General features: G+C 29.7%; 1 protein-coding gene across 2 annotated transcripts; it reads right to left on the bottom strand.

Moving 5' to 3' along the window:
* Window positions 1-4415: 4415 nt before the first annotated feature.
* LOC115724575 (monodehydroascorbate reductase 1, peroxisomal) lies at window positions 4416-17788 on the bottom strand. Of its 2 annotated transcripts, XM_030653890.2 has the most exons (3): window positions 16234-17788; window positions 15917-15993; window positions 4416-6357 (listed from the first exon to the last, which is right to left on the bottom strand). In XM_030653890.2, exon 3 carries the CDS (start codon window positions 6301-6303, stop codon window positions 4642-4644), a length of 1662 nt encoding a protein of 553 aa, XP_030509750.1. In that variant the 5' UTR covers window positions 6304-6357; window positions 15917-15993; window positions 16234-17788; the 3' UTR covers window positions 4416-4641. The 2 variants fall into 2 exon arrangements, with proteins under 2 accessions (XP_030509750.1, XP_030509752.1); XM_030653892.2 differs by lacking the exon at window positions 15917-15993.
* Between the last annotated feature and the right edge of the window lie 1663 nt (window positions 17789-19451).

Genomic DNA, 19451 nt, shown 5'->3' with positions numbered 1-19451 from the left:
GCAACTTTCCCATTTTGTTATTTTCCATTCCCATTTTCTCAAAAATGCCAATTTTCCAATTTAACCTTTTAAATGCCAATTCTAATTATTTAATAACTTGGAAATAATTATCAAATAATATTGCCATTTAATATATTTATTAATTTAGACATATAAAGTCTGTTAATCAATAAATAAACCTAAAATCTCTTTTCTTTACAATTTCGCCCTTGCTTAGTGAAAATTCATAAAGTAGACATAGTCTAACTTTTAGAATTTTAATTGATTAATTAAAATCAATTAACTGAGTCTTACAAGCAGTATGGCCTCAACTAGTATGGGGACCATGGGTCTATATAACCGAGCTTCCAATAAGTCGAACCGAATTTACCAAGTAAATTCCCTAACTTATTAATTCCTCATTGAATCCACACTTAGAACTTGGAATTGCACTCTCAGTCATATAGAAACGCTCTATATGTTCCACGATATAGACACGTCATTAGTTATCCATTGTTATAACCCTAATGTGATCAATGATCCTCTATATAGATGATTTACACTGTACAGGGATTAAATTACCGTAACACCCTACAATGTATTTTATCCTTAAAACACTTAACCCTGTATAAATGATATTTCACCTAAGTGAAATGAGATCTCCACCATTTATCTTCGTTTGGTTAAGCTCGAAGGAAATCATCCTTTACTTCTATTTGCCAAATAGAAGTTATAGATTCCATATTTATGTTAGCGCTCCCCCACTCAATTGTATTACCGTGTTCCCAAAATGTACGTATTACCCTGATACAAAACTGGGCTTAACGAACAAATCAAAGAACACGAGTAACACTCTTGAAATTGAGCCTAACCATATCAGGATTTCGATCATGTGATCTAGGATCAACAGTTGATATTGAATTGAATAGATATTACGGTAAGTTTTAACATATCTAATAAAAGTTCAATATCGGTCCCTTCCGATGTATACTCCATACATCCGATACTGGTAAACTTTGCCAATGTCCTGGAAAGGACATAACACTTTTCCAAGGTGTAAGAATGCCTATCGCTGATTATACCATGTCAGTCTAAATCCAGTGTTCTGACAAATCAGGGAATCAACTTTTGAACATATAATAAAGATTATATTCCACTGTGCTGACAACACTATAATCTTTAACAAACTCATATGTTCTGGACTTAAAAAGAATTCATACATTATATACATATATAATCATGAAATAAATCATGTGAACCATGCAACATAAAATGTTATTTCTGATCTTTATTAATAAGTAAATCTGATTATATGAAATGAGTTTTATTTAGGGCATAAAACCCAACACCTATATCGACAAGGTGCATCTTGTTTTTTGGTAGCCCATCACGAAAGAACTCCACGGTTAAGCGTGCTTGGCCTGGGAAAATTTCAGGATGGGTGACCTCCTAGGAAGTTTTCTTAGGAAGCATGCAAGTATGGACAAAGCAGGCTAGAAACACTCATGTTGGTCTGTAGGGTTAGTCGTTAGTCCATGAAGCAGCCAGAATGGCGTACTCGTGTATAAGAGCCATTAGTCTGTAGGTGTAAGGGCCCAATAGAGGCTTGAAGTGGGGATGTTTCAAATGGTATCAGAGCCTTGACCCAGCCGGAAGTGTGGTCGACAAGGACGTCGGACCCCGTAAGGGGGTGATTATGACAGTCAGTAGTCTCGTGATCTGAAAGGGAAAATACCGGGTAAGCTGTGTAATCCCACATCGCCTGGGGAAGGTCAAGTGGGATGATTCTGAGACTGTGTAGTTATGGGACTACACAGTTGAAGAGGGCTTAAATGGATTGATTGGTACTACCTATATCGACAAGGTGCATCTTGTTTTTTGGTAGCCCATCACGAAAGAACTCCACGGTTAAGTGTGCTTAGCCTTGGAAAATTTAAGGATGGGTGACCTCTTAGGAAATTTTCTTAGGAAGCGTGCAAGTGAGGACAAAGCACACTAGAAACACTTATGTTGGTCTGTAGGGTTAGTCGTTAGTCCATGAAGCAGCCAGAGTGGCGTACTCGTGTATAAGAGCCATTAGTCTGTAGGTGTAAGGGCCCAATGGAGGCTTGAAGCGGGGACGTTTCAAATGCTATCAGAGCCTTGACCCAGGCGGAAGTGTGGTCTACAAGGACGTCGGACCCCGTAAGAGGGGTGATTATGACAGTTAGTAGTCTCGTGATCCGTAAGGGAAAATATCGGGTAAGTTGTGTAATCCCACATCGCCTGGGGAAGGTCAAGTGGGATGATTCTGAGACTGTGTAGGTATGGGACTACACAGTTGAAGAAAGCTTAAATAGATTGATTGGTACTACCTATATCAAGAAGCTGCATCTTGTTTTTCGGTAGCCCATCACGAAAGAACTCCACGGTTAAGCCTGCTTAGCTTGGGGTAATTTCAGGATGGGTGATCTCCTGGGAAGTTTTCTTAGGAAGCGTGCTAGTGAGGACAAAGCATGCTTGAAACACTCGTCAGTCCATGAAGCAGCCATAGTGACATACTCATGTATAAGAGCCATTATTTTGTGGGTGTAAAGACCCAATGGAAGCTTGAAGCGGGGACGTTACATTTACCATATAATTTCTATCTTTTGTTCTTTTTGAATGTTCCAATTAATGGTGAGAACTTATGTATGACAGATACTGAGCAAGTGAGATGAGAAAATAGACTAAGTGTCTAAGGCTTGGGTAATGGCGTGTGAGAGTGCTCTAGAGCTTTACAAAAGATCTATATTCAAGTAAGTAAATATCCCTTAAAACTAGGGAACATCAGCCTTTTATCATATATTTAAGTTACAAAAATAACTAATTAATTTTCCAAAAAGATAGGTAGATAGTTTGGGGTTGAATCCCAACTTTTGTGGGTTCTTGGAGCCGTTTCATAGCTGAAACTGAGTCGTGACCCATCTAGGAGGATGGATGTGGACCCCACCACTCAATCAGGCTTCCGGTGATGCTCTTTATATATGTTGGATGACCTACCTTCTATTTGGGGCTGGCCGACACATAGTTATCCTTGGCCGGTCAGGGTGTGGTCCGGCCAGACCCTCATGGCTGGCCATTTTCTTGCAACTTGATCTTGCCTAAGAATTCGAAATCCTTATCAATTGATGTGTTATGCATGGTGACTTTGCTCACCTATTGACATACTATATTCCATGTGGCCTCGGTCTTGTCTACATGGACATGCCACGTCATGTGGATAAAAATTAGAATAACACACTGATTAACAATTAGTTGTATGTCAAAAAAAATTTGGTGGATAAATAAATGTTAGAATACTATAAACCAACGTTAAATAAAGTCGATGAAAAAAATAAAAAATACTGACCATGTTATATATTGTATTTTAGGAGAGCGTTGCCTTCAATTATCAGTGTGTGAATAAAACAGAAAGCCAACTGTAATGAAAATTTAAAGAAACAAAAATTTAAATCAATATTTCTAGATCTGTAGCGCTAGATGAATGTGAATTTCTTATCATTGTCATGATTAGTATTGAATAATTACAAGATTGAAAATCTAAAAAAACAACTGCAATGCAACAATTATGATATTATCTAATGTATTGATACATGTATTATAAATTATATCTATTTTGAATTAGTCGAGAACTCCAAAAATTGTTAGTTCAGGCCTACATTTTTTTGAATCTATAATGTGAATGGAGGATTAGTTTTGTAGAATTTGAATCGTAATTGATGGTTGAATTTGTGTTCAAACCAGTTTATATGCATATTTTTTCTTACCAATCAGCAATGATTGATTTTCTAATTAATTTCTTCTTCTTCTCAGGTCACGTTGCTGGAATTAATGGTGAATCATCAATCGAATGGGTTGATTTGCTGTTGTCACCCTCGTTTGATCACACGGTGGCTTCGAGGATGAGAAGCGTGGTTCATGTGTTGTGCGGCTTGAAATTATGTGTAAAAAGTATTCTTATAATTTTATTTATGTGGGTTGTATAATTGTTATAATAGTCGGCCCAATGTATTATTGTAATTTTTTTCCTTTGTTTTATTATAATAGAAAAAAAGTCCTTATTTCTAAGTGTAATACATTAAAATGTTAAAACTTTGGTTCTTAATATCAAAGACTGGTATTTATGAATTTTGCTTACGAGGCCCGTCCCTTGGTATAGGTGGGTTAGGCCTGTGCCTAGGGCCTACTTAGCCTAGGAGCCCCAAAAAAATCTCCCTTTTAAAATTATATATTTTTTTTAACTTATTTTAAAAAAATACAACATTTAGTTCTAACTAAGGGCCCAAAATATTTTTTTAAGGCCCACTAAATTTTAGGACCGACCCTGTTGCTTACAAAATTGAAAATTACATACAAAATTAAAAATATAAGTCCACTAAAATGAAAATAGCTAATATTTTCTTTTTTTCAAGAAATTGTTGGACAAAGCTTCCATTTCTCATACAAAAGAAAAATACTAAAAAAAAAAAGATACACATAGAACCGCAAGCACAAATTATTGTCAAATAGATAAAATTGTATGAACTGATTCCCAAGCTCATAATAAGAAAAACACACACACAACACTTTGAAAAGAAACAAAGAACAAGGTAAGGAAGCTGAAGCCACTAATTTCATAGACACTAAATCCACTCTAATAATCTATAGAATTGAGTTTTGAACTATAGATAATTTTAAGGCATAGGAGAGACCTTCCTTTGCTAGTTCTTCTAAATCCACTATTGTAGGTTGGAGCCTTGTAATTTTGGCAATAGCTTCATTTTCTTCATTAGTCCCCCCCTCCAAGAACGCTCCCTTAACTTTGCCACTTTGAATCCAGTAGGATCCAAACTTGGGCTTTTTAGACAAAGGATCAGGGTCCCCAAAAATCACAGTTTCGCCAATATTATCTCCATAAAACTTCCATGATAGATCAAAAACCCTTGAATAGAACAAAGGAAGGTAGTCATACTCTTCAATGTATACCCCACGTTCACCAGCTTTGATGGCTTTCACAGCTTGCTCAGCTGACTTTCTAGCATGGTCAACATGCTGAACTCTCCTCATCTCGTTGTATATTTTCATGGGGAAAGTAGCTACATCTCCAATAGCATACACATCCGAAAAGCTTGTTCTGAAAAACTCATCTGTCTTAATACCTCCTTTGTCTTCTTCAATCTGTCCTTTGAACAATGAAGTAAGAGGCCTTCCACCAATGCCAACTACAACAATATCAGCCTGCAAAACCTTACCATCCTTCAATCTCACTCCTTTGACCTCTCCACTTCTTGACTTTAAATTGAAGCCAATTGCTGAAGTACCCTTTACGAGTTTAATTCCTTTGTTGGTATAGTAACTCTCATAGAAAGCTGCTATTTCTAATGTGAAAAGCCTACTCATACACCATGCTTCGCGATAAACCATGGTGACATCTAAGTTGTTGATTCTCAAGGCTGCTCCAACTTCAAGACCAATGTATCCCCCTCCAACAATGACTGCTTTTCCCTTTCTTTTTGATCTAATACCTTCTACAAGCTTTTCAGCATCACCAATATCTCTCAAGTAGAAGATATTTTTTGCATCAGCTCCTTCTACACCAAAATCTGTTAAGTTCACTGCTGTTGAACCAGTAGCAATGATTAAGGTCTCATACTTGAAGATTCTCCCTGTTGATGTGGTGAGAGCTTTCATAGACAAATCTGCATTGACTACTTGTGTGTTAAGGAGCAATGAGATCCCATTTTCTCTATACCATTCAGGAAGCAATCTCTGCCCTCCACTTCCCACACAAACATGAAAAACAGGAAGCCTCGAGGGACTTTCTGGAGACAAGTAACCCTTGCTAAGGGCAGGACGCTCATAAGGGGCCACTGGCTCTTTAGAAATGATTGCCAAATCACCTCTTTTAAGTCCTTCTCTGGCGAATTCTCTTGCTGCATAACCAGCTGAGACACCGCCTCCAAGAATGATGTACTTGAAAAACTTCTCAAGGGATTCATAGAGACTTCCTCTATGGAGAAGTTCCTTTACTTTTGTAGTTTTTTCATCAACAAGTTTTCCAAGACATACACGCGAGAGATATTGTTTCTTTGCTCCAAGTTTTTGCTCAATGGAATGAATTTCATTTGTGACATTTTCAACTTCTTTTAACCATTCCTTAGCTTCTTGTTCGTGTTCAGAGATCTGCTTAGTGTGTAATCTTTGTTCTATATCATCTTTTTTTATATATAAACCTTCTAAAATGGTCTTGAGATTTCTCATGCTTTCTTCAAGTTCTTTGTGGTACTTGTAATACTTTATGATAGGTTGTGCCCACCTGAACATCTTGATTATAAAGAACAATCCAATGCAAAGTTCCAATAAAGATATTCCTAGTTCCTACATAAGAATGTTAAACAGTTAATAAAAAAGTCAGTTTATAGATCCATATTAAAGAGGGATACATGTATATTAATTCAAGTGAGGGACGTTTTAATGTGACTAATGAGTAAGGGAAAAATGATCTACATGAGTTTAGCCACCTCTTTATTTTTTTTTCCCTTTCTCCACCTCCTTCTAAAGATATTTAAATTTAAATTTAAATTTTTTGACATAATTTTCCCATTTATTTAAATATTTCTTATTCTAAAATTGATCATTAACAAAAATAATTCCTTGAATAAATGATAATCCCCTTTCCTATGTAACATTATAATCTTCTACCACCTTTTTCTTATTCTTTGCAACATTATTCAGAAGAGAGATATTTTTTTTTCTGAACAAAAAAGAAAGACATTTATTTATACATGAGAAAACGGATCATTTTGCTCTAATTAAAAAGTTGTGGTCTACCCTAGTTGAAGTTCAAGAAAGAGGAGAGACATAAGATAAGAAGGGTCTAGTAATCAATTAAGAACAATAAGACATACATGTTAGTTTGTATGTGCTAAATTTGTCTTGAAGACCTGAAATCTGTCAAGACAAGATTGTTTATACTTTTCGGTCATAAGAATACTAACTGTAGAATTCTTCTGTACTAGGTACTATGTATGATCTAAATAAATAAAGATAATTTGCATTATCAACCCCTTCACTTATACCAATACTATACTAACACCCATTTAGACCTAACATACATTTAGTCTCAACCTCTGAAATGGAAAGAACTTGTTTATCTATTTTGATATATCTATATAACTAGAGAATTAAGCCGCGCTTTACGTAGTGTTACCCAAATTTTATAATATTTTCATAAATATATATATATTGTACTTATTTAGTGATATAATTTAAAATATAATATTTTGTTGTGTATATTATAAACAAAGTCGTAGTATTGAAATTAGAAACATAATTTGCTATTTTAAAATAGAATGATAGCAATTTCATAAAAAAAAAAATATATATTAAAAATGGTAGAACAAAAAAATTGCATGTGTTTTTATAAAAAAATAATAGTTTCTAAATTTAATAAATTATGCTTGTGACTGGTGATGTAGTTTTTTTTTAAAAAAAAAATACTATTTAGATTCTATTTTTAATTGAAAGAAACAATTTAAATCCTCCTTCTAATTTATAAAAAAAATAATTATCATTTAAGAAAATGAAGTAGTAAATTAATAACTTTTGTAATGATATTTACCATTTGTAATAATAGAAATAAATATATTTATACTTAGTTAATTATAATTTTTGCAATATAGTATCAGTGATGAATTTATATATTTTATAATTAGCACAAATACAAATGAGCTTAATATTTATTACAAACCAAGTAATCTTTTTTTTTTACCCTATAAGCATATATTATTCTTTTACTATATAATATAAAATTTATAAATTTAAATGATATAAAAATATTTGTTAGAATTAAAATTTTCTTAACAATCTTACACTTTTTTATTGTAGATTTATTATAAACATAGTTTTCTTTAAATTATAATAACTAAAATAGCCATAAATTTAAATAGACATATATAAATATAAAATTTTGTGTAAACAATATTTAAAAAAAGTAATACTTATGTATATATATTAAAAAAAGTATTGAAATAGTATGTATATATAGTGGACATATATATTGAATTTTCTATTCATTATTAGATAAACTAGTAAACATCTCGCGCTTCGCGACAGATATATAAAATATCTCAAATTATATATAAAAAATAAATTATGTATTTTGATTAATAATAATTACTTAATAAAATTATATTAAAATTTTAACTTTGCTATTAAAAAATTTATAATATAAATACTTAAAATATTAAATTTATTGCTAATAAATATCGATATTCGAAAAATAGTAGCATAAATCCTCATTTATGGTTAAATTTTTATTCTGATGTGTGTGTTAAGTTCTGGGTTCTAATTTTATTGTGTGTGTTTTTAAAGTTTGAGTTTTAGTATTTTACTGGGGTTCTAATGTTTGAGTTTGTGTTTATGATATCTATTTTTATTTATTATTATTTTTATAGATTTTTAGAACTTAAAATTTGATGTCGTTTATATTGATTATTAGGATTGAGAGTTTAATTTTTCATACGAGAATTAAAGTTTGCCTTTTCATTTCATTGATTGAAAAATATTAGTAGAAAGTTTATGGAATGAGAATTTTGAATATATGAAAATAGAATTGAAAAATAGCATTTGAATCGAGAATCAAAGTTTATTGTTAATCTTCTTACCAAAAAAATTATTGTTAATCTGTAAAGATATAATATGCCTGGAAGAAGATGGAAAAATTAATTTTTATTTCATTTGATGTGTATATAATATTTTTTCTTTTTTGAATAATATGATTTTATTTTAATTAATTTTTGTTTCTTAAAATTATTTTTCTAAAAGAATTATTAGTTTGACCAATACTATATTTACATGTAGCACTTTATTGATCAACTAACAAAACGTTAGATTGAGTGTTAAGTTTAAAAATTTGAGAACATCAATAGGAACTACAATGATGACATCAACTATATATGATCGGGATATAAAAATAATACATTATGAAAAAAATTTAATTCATAATCTCACACCTTTTTCTTCTTTTACATAATCTCACACCTGTTTGTTTTGTTGTTCAATTCATAATGTTTGATTCACAGTAAATTCTTTCTATAAAAAAAATTATTTTTCCTATATTCTGCAAAGTAAAAAAAAACTTCACACATATATATAGTTATGAATATATATATATATAAATAATTGAATAATTATTTAACTTAATATATAAATTTAGTTTATATTTATTATTGTATAATTTTTAAAAAATAATTTATTTAAGATAGATATTTTTATAGAAAATTTATTAAAATAATAGTAAAATATTAATTTGTAAATTTGTGCTCTAAAAATATATTAAAAAATTGAGAGAATTAAGGAGAAAAAGGAAAAATAGCTTTGGAAAGATTTTAGACCGCCACATCACTGCCTCATACTTCTCCTTTAAATATATATAGATATTTACAAATAAATTACAAAAAAAAAATATAAATATTTAACTTTTGAACCACTAAAACTTTAGAAAAATATTATTATTTTTTCCCTTAAAGTACATATAAATTTTTATTTATATAAATAATAAAAATTAATTTTCTAAAATTAATTTATAATATATTTAATATAAAAATAATAATTACAAAAACTTATACGTTAATTAATAATTAAAAATAAAAACAATAATGAAATAACTTATTTATAATTATTAAAAATAATTACTATTAAATTGTTAAAAAATTTAAATTTAAAATTAATTTTTGAAAACAACTCACTATACAAATTCAAATAAATATATAAGGAAAACTAAATAAAATATAACTAATTGGATAAGATAGTAATCAATTACCCATAGATTAAAAATTAATATTAGGACAAATCAATATGAAAAAAATAAAAGCTTAATTTATATTAAGCACCTATAAATAGTTTTTCAATGAACTTTTGTATATTGAAGAATTGAGAGTGATATATATTTAATCTTTGAGCAAAAGATAACCACTCACAAAATTAGAAAAATTGATTAGAAAAAAATGTAAAATGCCTCATCACAACTCTTAGATTTAGTTTTATATAGATATATAGATTGTGTTGTAAGGGTAGGTGAGATGGCTCTCTATAATTGCTCTAATATGGCTTATCTTCTTTTTTTCTTATTTAATTAAAAAAATACTAAGTAACACTTTAAGGTGCCAAATACCACAAAATGTGACATAATGTTATTGGTGGAATTTAATATTGAATCTTACATATTTTTAATTAATAAATAATACAGAAAACTACCAACCATTCAAAACACGCCACATCAGTACGGTGTTAGGCATTTAAGGTGCGGAATAGCAATGCTCATTTAACTACTATCTATAACTATATCTATATATTGTGTTGATAGGGTAGGTGATAGGGATTTTCATCTAGTCGCACACACCGCACGCACTGCAAAAAAAAAATACAATTTAAAATCCTTTGCAGTGTGGTTATGATTTATAATTTTGTCAAACCGTACGGTATGGTGCGGTTTGTGATTTTAAATTTAATAATTACAATTTAAACTGCACCGCACTATTTATTACAAAGTTATCAATTTTTACAATTTTTTCATTTTGTTTTTTTTTATATGAACAAATATATGTAATATATGTGTATATTACATAATTTTTTAGAGTACTTTTTATATAATGACTTGATAATAAATATATATAATATGATTAAATTTTAATAATTTTTTTTTTGTATTGTTAAAAATTTATTATACTGATTTTTAAATTTTATTATAATATTTGATAATGATGATAGTATAAATTGCTTAAATCACACTACACAACATTATATTTTTGTAGTGTAATTTTTGTAGTTTGAAGATTTTGCAGAGCGGTTTGATAAACTAAAAAAAACGTATATGTGGTTTGGTTTAAGAAAAAAACCACAAAAATAAGGTGGCTCTGTACAATTGTTTTATGTTTTTTATTATTTTTTCTATTATTTTAATTAATTTTAATTACTATTATTATTCCAATAAAAATTATCCCTAATCTTTAAACTTTCAATTATTAATTGTTAATTTTGTTTGATGTGATTACACTACTATAAATATTAGAATTCGCGACGGTCCTAAAAACGATTTTTTTTTTTTTTGGGACCGTCGCTAAGAAAATTAAGCAACTATTTAAAACTGTCGGGAAAAATTTAGTATTCTCAACGGTTTAAAATCGTAGTAAACAAAATAAGCGACGTTTTTTAATAAAATACGATTTTTTTAATGAACCCTTATAGGCGACGGTTTTAAACACGGTCTTGATCTACTTCATATAACATGATGTTACTAATTTTTCCTATCAAGCTATCTAGTGTTTTTCAACTCGTTGTTGATTTATATGTTATCATGAAACAGATCAAGGAAGATTCATTGTACAGTGAGCTATCTCATGCCAAAATTTGACACAATTTGTTAGAATTAGTTGACAGTTATTTCTATTAACTGTCTTAGGTAGTTACAAGTTAGTTTTTTGTTTTTTGTCTCTAATTCGAATTGTATAAATAGTTAGAATTCAATTCTTTGTAAAGAATTAGCCTTGTACAGTTTCCATTCTCTCTCTCTCTCAATGTAATTTCTCCATTTTATCAATAAAACAACATAGTTCATTCAACTTGTTCTTGCTGGTTTTGGTCATTGTTTTTGGTAGTTTATTGAAATAGCATTCTTGCTGCTATTGTTGTTCATGTGTTCTGCTCTTTGAACACCTAATCTCGATTGTTAAGGGCTGATGATCTATCACAACAATCATAAAGTTAGTTGAAAGTAAATTATGAATATGAATAATTTGTATCATAAATATGTTTAATGATGAAATTCTTAGATAATTATTACAATTATTATTAATAGTATCTTATGTTATACATATATACAGGGTCAGCCTAAGTATTTTGGGGGTTTTGTGCAAAATTTTAAAATTGGACTTTTTTTTTAAGAAAAAAAAAACCGTGTACATAAAAACTACAATTCTATTACTAGCTTTTTTTTTAAGATTTGTTCATAAATTTTTAATTATAATTTTTTTTTATTTATGTACATATAATCAAAAAAAAAAATAGGTCTTTTTTTAGAAAAAAAAAATTGGGCCTTAAAAAAATGGGGGTCTTGTGCAATGGCCCAAGCTGCCTAATACTTGGGCCGGCCCTGTACATATATCGAACATATAATTTTAATACAATATGTATTAGAAGACATTGAAATAAAAGAAAAAAAATACATATAGTTAGAAAATGACACAAAAATAAAGAATTATTTTAATAAAGTAATACATTTGATTTGTTCAAAAAATTAAATAATAATACATTTGATACTAAACTTTAAAATGAAATAAAAAATTGCACATACATAAAAATTTGATATAATAATAAAAAGTTCTTTCAATCAAAAGTAAATATAGTAGAATACAAAGTTTTTCTAAATAAAATATATACAAAAGATTTACTAAATAGCAACCATTAAAAGGATAATGCTTACCATCATATGTATAATCCTATTCGGATTTTTTTTTTTATTTAAAAAATTTTAAGTATCAATTAATTTAAAATATATTAATATTATTTCAATAAATATTACATAAACTCACATAAGCATATATTAATATATAGGAAAGATTCTTGATATTAAAAAAACATAATTAATAAAGATAAATTAAAATTACATATTAAATTAATATATATAATTGTATTAATTATTTTAAAATTTATTACTGTAATTTAAAATAATTATTAAATTAAAGACACATGAGATATAAATAATAATAGTATGATATATTATGGGAGAAAGCTACAAATATTAATTAAAAATATGTATTTTTTAAATGATAAAATATGCATATGTATGCTAATATATATTATAATTATTTATAAATTTACTTTTTTTTAGAAATAAAATAATGTTATTTAAAGAAATTTACTTATGGTCTCTAATTATTAAATTACTAAATACATTTTTTAAAAAAAAAAAAAGAACTAATGAGCTCATCTTTAACAATGTAAATTTAAAAAATTAAGCAAAAAAAAAATAAATATATGAAAGAGATGAGGGAGGGAGTAAAAGTCTAGCAATAATTTTTTTATTGTATTTGAATTTTAAGTTATAAATATTAATTAAAAATATGCATTTTTTTGTCATGGTAAAAATATGCATATTTAAGTGAAAAAAACTTTTGGTCACAATTAATTTGTGATTAAAATAAAGAAATTATAGCTAAACATAAATGATCATTCCTACATTAGAGCAAGTTTAATGTGAGTTGTATGAGGAATTACTCGTCCGAGGTGGAGGTGGAGGTGGAGGAGAGAGGTAGAGAGATTTGTAAAGTTAACGTAGTAGTTGAGTCGTTGTATAGCAACGATGCTCTGCTTTTTTCTTTTCTTTTTATAAAAAGAAAAAAAAAAATTAATTGGGTAAGAGCTAACAATAAGTCCACTTAAGTACAGGGTCGGCTCTAAAACAAAGTGGGCCATAGGGAAAAAAAAAATTTGGGCCCTTATGTTAGAAAAAAATGTGGTATTTTTCAAAATTGGTAAAAAAAAATATATAATTTTAAAAGAAGAAAAAAAAAATTTGGGCCCCTGAGCTGGGTGGGCCCTAGGCACAGGCCTAGCCCGCCTATGCCCAGGGCCGGGCCTGCTTAAGTAACACTAAAGATTGCTTCCATTGTTGATGTTCTTATCTTTGAAAAATATGTGACTAAGATTGCTTCCATTGTATTTAAATATTGTTTTTTAGTAATAAGTAATTTTGTTTCTACTATAAGTTTGGTAGTCAATTTTTTTTAATTATTTATAAATTTACTTTGATCTTCAAGATAAGATTATTTTTATTTAAAGAAATTTATTATAGTTTCTCATTCTTAAATTGCAAAATACATAAAAAAAAAAAAAAAAAAAAAAAAATTAAGTTAATATGTTGATTTCTTCAACAACGTAGATTTATAAATAAATAAAAAGTAGAAAAGAAGAAAATATTGATAAAATGTGAAAGGATGAGATGCGGTACTATAGGAAGTGTGATAATAAATTTCTTATTGTTGAATAATTTTTTTAATATCTTATTCAAATATATATAAGTGCATGAAAAAAATAAAAACTGCAATCTCATTAAATGAATCGTTTTGGTTAACCTTTTCATAAATAGTAATAGTTATTGGGCTTTTAGAGGAGTTCATAAAATAGCCGATATAATTCAATTTGCACGATTCAATTCAATCCAATCCAATCCACAAAGTGCGGATATCCGCACTTGTGCGGATTAAATTGGATTGAAAAATTCAAAATTCTTCAAAGAAAAATTTAAAATATTAGATGTTGATTGACATGTAAAAGTAACCGATCCAATCCAATCCACACATATTTAAAAAAAAATAAAAAAAAAATTATATATACAAATAACATTAATGTAAAGAAAATAGTAATTTAAAAGCATAATACATATAATATAATTATATTTCAAAACTTAATAAATTAAATGTATATTTTATTCTTATATATAATTTTTATTTACAATTTAAAATAAAATTATATATTTCTTTATACATACAATTTTTTTTTTCTTTTATTATTTACTATTTTATTTGTTTTGATGTGTTGTTGAAAACATAAAATAACTATAATTTATTTTATTTTGTTGCTAGTTATGTAAAAAAATATATTTTTTCATAAATAATAAATAATCTAATATTAAAAAGTAACCAATCTAAAATAACCGATCTAATCCGTACTTTTGTGGATTAAATTGGATTGGATTTTAGCTATTGTGCGGATTGGATTCAAAAAATGAAATCCACACTTAATGCGGATCGAATGCACTAGGAGCAAAATAGTACGGATTGGATTGGATGAACACCCCTCTAAATATCTGTAGAATTTTATTAATATATATAAGTGCAGGAAAAGAACTAAAGGTGCAATCTCATTAGACTAATCGTTTTGATTGACCTTTTCATGAATAGTAGCAGTTATTAGCTCTTTTAATATATGCAAGATTTTAGTTCCTAAGGTGGCGTTTGGTTGAAGGTAATAATGAGACAGAATGGAATAGAAAGGAAACAATTGTCATTCTATTCTTTTGTTTGGCAGGATTTTAAAGTATTGGAATGTCATTCCAATAAAATGTCCTTTCTACTATTTTGGTAGAATGACTATTACATTTTAAAATGAAAGGAAAGAAAATTCCAATGTAACATGAGAAAAAATTTAATAATTTTATTATCAACTTTTTCTACATTTTAAATTTTATTCCATTTCATTCTTATTCCTATTCGCATTCCTATTTCTATTTCTATTACCATTCCTATATTTTCATTCCTCCCAACTAAATGCCACTTAAGTTCAGACACTCTGAAAAGTCCTACACTTTGTACAATGTCAAAGGTTATAATGTTGTTCAAAGCACTATTTTTACTTAGGTACAAACTTTAAATTCTTACAAATTATTTAATATTACTTCATCCTCACTATTATATATACAAATTTCAATACAAATCCCTAATATAATTTGGCAACCTGCATTTGAATGTATTGTACCTACAATGTCACATTGATTCTAGAACTATACTTTTTTTTTTGAAAAAGATTATAGAAAACTATACTAGCACAAACAAAAGTGAGGAATATTACACAATTTAAATCTTATTCTTCGTCAACTTATTGGTTTCCTACATAATAAATTAAGGTAGTGCTATTATAATTTATACGCTTTCCATTTTTTTGACAAATCATGTATTAACTTATATTTTTCACTCATTCAACACAGTTATCATTAATTATAGAATCGAACCTTAAAAACTGTTTTTACAAGTGTCAAAGAGTTAAGAGTGTCACAATATATTTATTTGTGAAAGAAGTGTCACTAAAGTAACATATAGAGTATGTTGTATCAGTGTAATGAGTGGAATGCATAGTAGAAGAGAATATGATTAGGACTTACAAGGCAAGTTCGCTTTCATCCAACTGAGTTTCTATCTCTAATTCATATAATTGTTTTGACCATAAGATGAGTCCTAGCTAGAAGAAAAAAGAAAATAAAAACATTACCACTTTGAACATTATCATTTCAGATGTATAGTAATTCATAGCCAAAATAGTAAAACTGAAGTATAGTCCACGCATGCATATAATAATGGAATATTTAGAGACACTAGTACTAGTGTTATGCATGAATTTTAACCTCCGAGGTTTGTAAAGTTGGATCATAGGATAGGAGAGACTAACTTGTACTAGAATTTTAGAAAAATGAAAATGTACCTGGTTGACTGGCAAGAACAAGCAGGAAATCTTTTCCTTTCAATGCGAAGGGCACCAAGAAGATCAGAAGTCAAATTTAATGACCAAATATCCTGCCAAAAGTCTGTTCCATTTATAAGATATCAGAAAATGAAAAGGTGGGAGTCATAGAAGCAAGGTATCACATGCATTCATACTTGGCCGGGCAAGTAAAGTATGAAAATGGGGCCAAAGTCATGAAAGATAATGTCAAATAAAAAAGCTCTTTATCAAGTGGCTGATTCTTCTTCTTCTGCTTCCTCTTTCTCTTTTAGACTAATTAAATATGAGGTGATACTAAGCCTTTTCTTGAAACAAGAGCAAGAATAAAATGTACCTAGAGTTTCTAATTTCCACAATGCAGATGAGTTAGAGTGGTCCCCCAACACTAATAAGGTCATTTACCTAGAGTTTCCAAGCTGGAAAAGAGCTTTAATTACATAGAGTGGAGTTGATGCTACTCTGAGATGGTAGTCGAAATCAAAATCCTTCTACACTTTTTATTTTAAAGTTTGGTTCCAACATTTCCATATAATAAGATGAGAAAAAATTACAACTAATGTGCAGAATCAAATCACTAAAACTTAATCAACAAAAAATTAGCAAAGGCAGGAATAACAATCCATAAACACGAAATAGAGATAAAATAGGGATGAACAGAGTATCTAAAATCAAAAAGGATAAAAGCAATAAAACAATAAAATCAACACCAAGATATATACTGGTTCAAGTTCTATAGATCGATGTCTATGGCTCTACTCTATTTATGGAACACCACCAAAAATCTTCTTGATTGATTGAGCAAGAACAAAATACAATATAGTCGAGAGCAATTCTCTATTAGATTCTCTCAAAGTGTTCATCTCTCACACTCTTACCGAAGAATCTTCTTCATCTATAGAATATTCTTCATACAACACCCAAACCCAATATTTCTATTTTCTCTATACCTTTCTCTCTCTCTTCTTCTCAATCTTCCTCTCTTCAAAATCACCTCTCAAAAAACTCATATGTGAATCATACCCCCTGAAAAAGATAAGTGTTGGTGGTATTTATAGGTTCAGGACATAGATCCTAAAGTCGGTGATTGCAAGTGCTAAGTTGTTAAGTTAGTTAAGACTTAACAAACTCCTCGTTATAGTATCTCCTTATCAGGTTGGTGACCCACGTGTCCCAGGTTGAGTCCCGACTAGGATCATTTCGCTCGTTCTCACGAGGGATTTCCTATTCCCTGGTTTTTGGTCGCCTTATGTTCTCATTTCTGTGAGAAGGCTCTGGTTGATCATTTGGTTGTTCATTCTCAGGGACACCCTCAGTTTCCCAAGGTTGTTCTTCCTGAGCGTTTTTAGGATTCTCCAGAGCCGTTTCTTGCCTCCTAGTTCGTGAGCCACGAGGTCTGCTCGTGGTCTCCTCACTCCAGGATTAGGTTGATTTTGTGCATTGTTCTCCTGTGTCGCCCTGGCTGCGGCTGCCTTCCGTTCCAACTCAGCATTTTGTTAGTTTGCCTCCTCCAGGCGGCGCCTGAGACGGCGATTCTCCAACTCGACAATTGGCATGTATCTTGTGGGATCATAGGCACCATGTCTCGACTACATCTCTGTTGGGTTTTATGCCCTAAATAAAACTCATTTCAATATAATCAGATTTACTTATTAATATAGATCAGAAATAACATTTAATGTTGCATGGTTCACATGATTTATTTCATGATTATATGTACATAATGTATAAATTCATCTGAAACCCTTTTCACATACTTGATCCTGTTTATTGTGCCGTCAACACATTGGAAAGTAAACATGACTATGTGAATAAAGTTTCCTAGATTTATCAGACATAGGGTTTTATTGATATGATAATCTACAACAGAGTTTACTTGCATTTGGAGAAGTGCTATGTTCTTTCCAGAGCATTGGTTAAAGTAAAGCTCAGGTTGGATGCATGGAGTATGCATCGGAAGGGACCGATATTGAACTTTGACTTAGATTTAATTAAACTTACCGTAAAATCTATTCAAGTCAATATCGCCTAGTTGATCCTAGATCAAATGATCTTAATCCTGTTATGATTAGGCTCAATCTTGAAAGGCTATTCGTGTTCCTTGAATTGTTAGTTAAGCCTACCTTTTGGTCAGGGTGATACGTACTTTTTGGGAACACGGTAGTGCAATTGAGTGGGAGCGCTATCATAAACATGGAATCTATAGCTTCTATCTGGCGAATAGTAAGCAAAGGATGATCTCCTTCGAGCTTGACCAAATGAACATAAATGGTGGAGTACTCATTTCACATAAGCTGAATATCATTTATACGGGGTCAAGTGTTTTAAGGAATAAATACATTGTAGGGTGTAACGGTAATTTAATCCCTTTACAGTGTAGATCATTCATATAGAGGATCATTGATCACATTAGGATTATAACAATGGATAACTAATGATGTGTCTATATGGTGGAACATATAGAGCATTCTATATACTGAGAGTGCAATTCTAAGTTCTATGCGTGGATTCAACGAAGAATTAATAAGTTAGTGAATTTTAGTGCTAAATTCTTGATCTACTTATTGGAAGCTCGGTTATATAGACCCATGGTCCCCCCACTAGTTGAGATAATATTGCTTGTAAGACTCATGTAATTGGTTTTGATTGATCAATTATAATTCACGAATTAGACTATGTCTATTTGTGAAATTTTCACTAAGTAAGGGCGAAATTGTAAAGAAAGAGTTTATAGGGGCATATTTGTTAATTATGATACTTTGTATGGTTCAATTAATAAATATGATAAATGACAATATTATTTAATAATTATTTATAGTTATTAAATAGTTAGAATTGGCATTTAAATGTTTGAATTAGGAAATTAGCATTTTTGAGAAAATCAGATACAAAAGGTGTTAAAATTGCAAAATTGCAAAGCCCAAGGCCCAATCCACTTATGTATGGCCGGCCACCTATATGTATATTTTAAATTGATTTTTTCATTATTTTAATGCCATATAATTCAAATCTAACCCTAGTGGAATGCTATAAATAGATAGTGAAGGCTTCAGGAAAAACACTTCTTCTGATTCAGAAAATCTGAGCCTCTCTCTCTCCCTATCTTTAGCTGACCACTCTCTCTCTTCTTCTTCAATATTTCGAAATCCTTAGTGATTAGAGTAGTGCCCACACACATCAAGTGATACCTCAATCATAGT

This window comes from Cannabis sativa, chromosome 6, assembly GCF_029168945.1.
Source record: "Cannabis sativa cultivar Pink pepper isolate KNU-18-1 chromosome 6, ASM2916894v1, whole genome shotgun sequence".
In the NCBI taxonomy this organism is placed as follows: Eukaryota; Viridiplantae; Streptophyta; class Magnoliopsida; order Rosales; family Cannabaceae; genus Cannabis; species Cannabis sativa.
Note: the sequence above shows the minus strand (reverse complement) of the source record. Positions and strands in the feature narration are given on the sequence as shown.